This window comes from Patella vulgata, chromosome 5 (assembly GCF_932274485.2).
Source record: "Patella vulgata chromosome 5, xgPatVulg1.2, whole genome shotgun sequence".
Lineage (NCBI taxonomy): Eukaryota > Metazoa > Mollusca > Gastropoda > Patellidae > Patella > Patella vulgata.
In genome coordinates, this window is record NC_065883.2 from 43357556 (window position 1) to 43363918 (window position 6363).

The 6363-nt window shown below is 34.6% G+C and overlaps 1 protein-coding gene across 4 annotated transcripts in view; it reads right to left on the reverse strand.

Moving 5' to 3' along the window:
- Positions 1-5056, reverse strand: part of LOC126820265 (uncharacterized) — a 29498-nt gene extending 24442 nt beyond the window's left edge. Inside the window, exons 1-3 of one of the 4 annotated variants that reach the window (XM_050548121.2) lie at positions 4936-5056; positions 4202-4301; positions 351-471 (exon numbers count right to left, since the gene is read on the reverse strand). In XM_050548121.2, coding sequence (XP_050404078.1) covers positions 351-471; positions 4202-4255 — 175 coding nt within the window. In that variant the 5' untranslated portion in view covers positions 4256-4301; positions 4936-5056. Of the gene's footprint in view, positions 1-350; positions 472-2955; positions 3165-4201 lie in introns of those variants that run through there. The other 3 variants (XM_050548122.2, XM_050548117.2, XM_050548123.2) reach the window with 3 other exon arrangements.
- Positions 5057-6363: the final 1307 nt, after the last annotated feature.

Genomic DNA, 6363 nt, shown 5'->3' on the forward strand with positions numbered 1-6363 from the left:
GTGAAGATTTTTAAGTGTGAGAAAGATAACCTATGATTGTATAATACTGAGTTGACAACCTATTGAGCAAAAGACATAGAAATAATTATGTTTTGACTTTCTTAGAAAATATGAAATTGTAACTTTAAAGTACAGTAAATAAAAGGATAATGCCACTTCCACCGACAAGTTTTGACGATATAATTTCTAATTATAAATAAATACAGAAATTACAGATAAAGCATGTATAAAAGTATTGTACCCAGAATTAGTCATTACATAAGGATTTGAAAAGGTAATTTATATGTTGTGATACAATGGATTTCTTTCTCTAAGAAATGATTCATAGTTCTCTACAAAAATACACCTACCATTTTGACGAGGTATTTGCTTTTTCTTCTCTCTTTCTATTTCATCTTTCATCAATGAGAGTAAATATTTCTGTCTGGTATGCAGTGATACAGATAAATACCAGAGATTTTGAGGGATATTCTAACAGAAAAAAAAAAATATGCATAAATTCATTATAGAAATCTTTATACATCCAACTCAAACAATAAAATTGATTAACACTCTTCTTAAAGGAGCTAAATCGCTAATATTTGGGATCTAGAAATTGAAACAAGTGGGTCGCAACTCATATAGTAATGTATATGTAATATGAATGTATATAAACTGTTTTACATTCAATCGTTTCCGTTTTTAATGTAATTTCAAATCAGTTAAACATACATCATGCAAGAGCTAAATCTGATTATTCCAAGTCTTTATTTAGGCTTCAGATGTCATAAAAATTATAAATTAGATCTTTATTTACACAACAAGCACAAAATCAACTCTGTAGATCCACGGATGGCTTGGATTTAAACAGGATTTCATTGATTGATTAAATTTTTAAATGGCGTCGTAAATTAAATACTCCCGGAAATTTTAGATCGAGGCTAAATGATAGAGTGTACGAAGCGAGGCCGCTGTAAAGCGAGGCCGCATGTCAGTCAATTTGATTGAAAGTTTGATATATACGGCCTTGATATTATGTTTAGTTGTGGTTAAAATGAGAGTTTGGATGTCGGTTTTATATGCTCTTTTGTCACTTGCGTTTACAGAAAAATATGGGAATTGATAAACATCGCAGCTAACATCACCCCACCCAGTTGAATTGCAACCCCATTGGATCACTGTTTCCTATTTGTCTGCTTCGGGAGTTACGCTGGCCTACCAGTTACAATACAAGAGTACAAGCAGGCTAACAAGAAGTGGGCTATAATTATGCCTCATTGATTTGGTCCATTCCTTTCAAACTTCCGCTTCTTATCTATATATTAAAAGTCTTACTTTTAATTTGTAATAAAAATAAATGTGATACGAATTGAATTGCAACCCCCGTCTCAAACCAAATAGGCTAACGGTACCACAGCCATTGAAAACGTTACTTGATAATCGAGATTATGTAGGTGGAGTTAACGCCTGTCAATCAAATGATGGGCCATTCTCGGAGACGGTGAAGAGAGAGTTGACTCCTATTTCTAGTCAAAAATTACAATGGTGATAACTTTGTTCAGAATAAAGTAATTTGACCAAAATTTTCAATATATTCTTCTTTCATCATCTATTTTTGAACTGTTATAGCAAGAATGGCCAACTCTCTATTAAAATCTCCCATAATGTATCTTTAAGTTCGGCAAAATAAGCCAGAAGTCTCAATCGAATGGCAATCTCTAGGGTCTGGTTATTCCAGTCTACACCGATAGTATTTATTGCGCATGGTCTCCAGATAAGAATATACCGTCACTGTTTGACATGACATGTGGAATATGTCTAGCCTCGTTCCTCGAGTACTATGTTACAAATGGCACTGAAACACATTATGGTACACGATTCATGTACCAATGGTAAAATGTTTATTTTGTCTTAAATATTGGATATCAGAAGCCCACCTTTTCCTATCACAACATCAATGTTGATTTAGATTGAACAAGCCAACAGTGAGGCTGATGTCCCCCGCCGAAATCCCGGAAAAAAATCGATGACACATGTTGATTAATTGCACATTTATCTTTTTCAAAAGTTTTGAGCAATCAAACTCACTATCAACTATAAACTAAGTTTCATCACTCTTTATCAGATAGAATCAAAGTCAAAGAAATTGCTTAGCTCTGCTTAGCTTTAGCGAGAAATGTTAATCATTGAACTCAGTCAAGACATTCACTTATAATTATAATGAACATCTACATCAAGTTTAAACATTCTACATCAATAAAAACAGAGTTATGTTACAAATTCTTGACCAATCAAATTGCTTATCGCTCCTTAGCCTAAGCAGAAAATTCTCATCATCGAACTTAGTCAAGGTAATGATATAATGAATCTAAAAAGAAAATGCTCATCTTCGAACTGCATTAAAGCATTGACCTAATAAACACCTAGACCAAGTTTGAACATTCTAGCTCAATTAGGTTTTAGTGTCCACAAGGCATTGACCTAATAAACACATACACCACGTTTGAACATTCTAGCTCAATTAAAAGTTATCGTGTCCCAAAGCATCAACCAATCAAATTGCTTATCTCTGCTTACCCTAAGCGGAAAATGCTCATCTTCGAACTCCATCAAGGCATTGACCTAATCAACACATACACCAAGTTTGAACATTCTAGCCCAATTAGGAAGAGAGTTATCGTGTCCCAAAGCATCAACCAATCAAATTGCTTATCTCTGCTTACCCTAAGTGGAAAATGCTCATCTTCGAACTCCATCAAGGCATTGACCTAATAAACACATACACCAAGTTTGAACATTCTAGCTCAATTAGGAAGAGAGTTATTGTGTCCCAAAAAGTGTGACGGACAGACAGACGGACAGACAGACGGACGAACCCATTTTAATAGTCCCCTGCTTTCTTCGAAAGGCGGGGGACAAAAATAATTTGTGTTTTCAATGTCGAAAACTTTGGATGATATTGAATTAGAGACTTACCTACTTTACCCTGAACACAAAATGCTCATTATCAAAGTTAGCCAATGTATTGCAACTATAGACCAAATTTCATCAATCTCACTGAATTTGAATCCAAGTTATTGTTTCCCAAAGTACTGATAAACCAAACTGCTTAGCCTGAACTCAGCTAATTAAGACATTCGTCAAACAAACATCAACACCAAATTAGAACATCCTACTTCAATTAGAAACAAAGTTGTTGCGTTCTGAATTGTGTGACTTAGACAGACGGACAACCCATTTTAGTAGCGCTGGGTGATATTTAGGTTGAGCTTTTTAAAATAAAAAAAATGTGATATAAATATTAATCTATCATTATCTTTAGTATACTCTTAAAAAAAAGTAGGGGACATTCAGAAACAATACAAAACTGCGGAAATGCAATGCTGTTTTTATTAGAGGTAACTAGTGTATGTTAATAACAGGCCAATTGCACAAGAACATAAACACTTCATATGGGCGGCTTATCTAACGGCCCCATTTCACTCGCAAAGAGATACACTGTCAAAAGTGAAAATGGACGTTTTTGATTTTTGTCTTAATAATTAATAATGAGTAATTGCTCCACCAATCCTCCGACATTCAGCAATTCGTCTTGGCATGCTTCTAATCAACCGTCCAATCACGATTTGGGGCAATCTGACCCACTCCTCTTGCAGTGCCACGGCCAATTCTTGCAGTGTTGTCGGTTGACGTTGACGAACACATCCCCCTAAACAGTAAATCTTATGCAAGAACCGATAGGAAAGCAAACATGGATAGAATAAACCAGCAAGCAGCAGTTTTCATCAACCCTTCCTTGAAGTGTCAAATTTGACAATGAACCCCTCCCACGTGTATGGCGCTATTGCGTGTCGCATATGCAGCTCAGTGGTTCTGTTGGGGCGATAAGTTCTTCAGCTGTGAACATACTCTCAAAGCATGTCAAGTGTCCATGACTATTTATCATATCACAACCTGCATAGGTATTTGCATTTCAATATCCCCTACTTTTTTTGAAGAGTATATTTCAACCTAGTCCTCATTCCCCCCCCCCCCCCCTAAATAAAAGAAAGAAAATATCTATAGCATTCATATAATTAAACTTAATTTGGTAATAAAACCAATTAACATCCAATATAGAACAATACTGTCATCCAGACAATAATGATTAAACAGTTATACTACTTGTATAGTAGGCCTAGAAGTAGGCCTACTGTTACAACAAATTTATAATTTCACCTACACCCAAATCGTCTAAATCTTCAATGACCAATCCCGATTTCCCAACTTTCTCCATTAATTTTCCTCTCCATTCTCTCCACTGGTCGGGGTGAGACTGGAACCTTTTAAAGAGCAGCAACTCAAAACCATGAAAAATCTCACCCATTTGATTGAGATTTTTATTGTAAAAAGAAATATGTGCGATTTATTTAGTTTCAAAAGAAAGGCTAATAATAAAAATAGTAATTCATATTTAATATCATTAGTAGGCCTATTATCATTATGATAGGCTAATCGTTATGACTTCAAATCATTTTATAACATCTCTTTCCATTACACCAGTGACGGTTATATGTAAGTAAGTACTACATATTGCATTAATAGACTGGATAATGATACATTTACATCAATTAAACTGAAATCAAACGTATTTCGACCAAAATGAAAAAAATATGCAGCCACAGGCGGGAAGACTAATCACCGGAATTCACCGGAAATCATTTACAATCACCGGAATTCACCGGAATTCACTTCTAAAATCCCGGATTCCTCCCACAAAACTCACTTATTTTAAATGTATAATACATTTTGATCTCTCCGCTGGCCAGAAAAGGGCGCTGTAGGTGAATTTATTTGAAAGACTACCGGAATTCATTTCAAATATATGCATCATGATTATGATAACGTAGGGCGCGTCGTATTACCCAATAGGCCGAACTCCAAAATAACACATAATAACAATTTGCGTCGAATTACCCAATAACTCCAAAATAACAGCCAATAACCCCAAAAATGTTGACTGTGGAACACAATATAACAATTTAGTTGAATTTAAGAAGCCTCGCTGATTTGTGCCCAAATCGGAGGTTCACGGGAGATAACTCGTGTATGTGATTTTTGTTGACAAGAAACTAATGTATACTTTCGTTGCAATTCGTTGTAATGTATTGTAATAAAAGATTGATAATAGTTTATTAAAATAAACAATTTGATATTATAGCTATATTTATTTATTTATAATTGCATATTGCGCCGATTGTCACTTTCGGTCATCGACATCGTAACTTGTTTAGAAATAAATACCTAGTTAACATTGATGGTTAGATTTACGTAAAGTTTACGTCATTATGGTTAGATTTTGGTTAGCGTCCAATAATGGTAAAATTCTTTGGTTAAATTTACGTTACTTTTACGTCATAATGGTTATGGTTACTTTTACGTCAGAAAATGACGTAAATGTAACGTAAACTTTATGACGGATTACTAACCATTTTTTTTCCCTTTGAATACTTCTTGATTAAATAACATTACAAGTGTGTGCACATTCTAACAATTGATATATAGTCGGAATTCAGACATAATAATTATATATGTATTATTGGTTATAATTCTAACGTTAATCTAACGTAAATTTTACATCAGGTTTCTAACCGTTAGTTTATGGTTAGTTTTCTGACGTAAATCTAACGTTAGTTTTCTGACGTAAATCTAACGTTAGTTTTCTGACGTAAATCTAACGTTAGTTTTCTGACGTAAATCTAACGTTAGTTTTCTAACGTTAATATAATGTTAGTTTTCTAACGTTAATGTAATGTTAGTTTTATGTCATAATTTTAACCGTTAATTTAATGTTAGTTTTCTAACGTAAATCTAATGTTACTTTTATAACATAAATCTAACTTTAGTTTTCTAACATAAATCTAACGTTAGTTTTCTAACATAAACCTGATATTAGTTGTAAAACGTAAAACAAATGTCAGTTTAATGTCATGATACTAACAATTAAGGGCCTGACAAGACAGCTGTCTAGTCATTAAAATGGGTAAGACCCTGGCTCGCTAGCCTGGAGGTCGGGTGTTCGATCCCTGCATTGGCCGAGAAAGTTCATCCAGATTTCCGGCGTGGTTTCCCCTTGTCAGTGATGCAGGACAGAGAGCCTGACAAGGACAGCTGTCTAGTTGTTCAGATGGGATAAAAAAAAAAACGAGGTCCTGTGTACACATTGGCATGCATGTAAAAGATCCCTTGACAGTTGGAATTCGATATAAGAGTACGCCGTAGTGCCACTGTCGGGGCAAAATTTCCCTCATAACACACTGTATGGTGTATGGCCATCTTCATTAGCCCAGTTCGGAGCAGAACAGTTGGACGTTAAACCCCATTTCATTTCATTACATTTTGTAT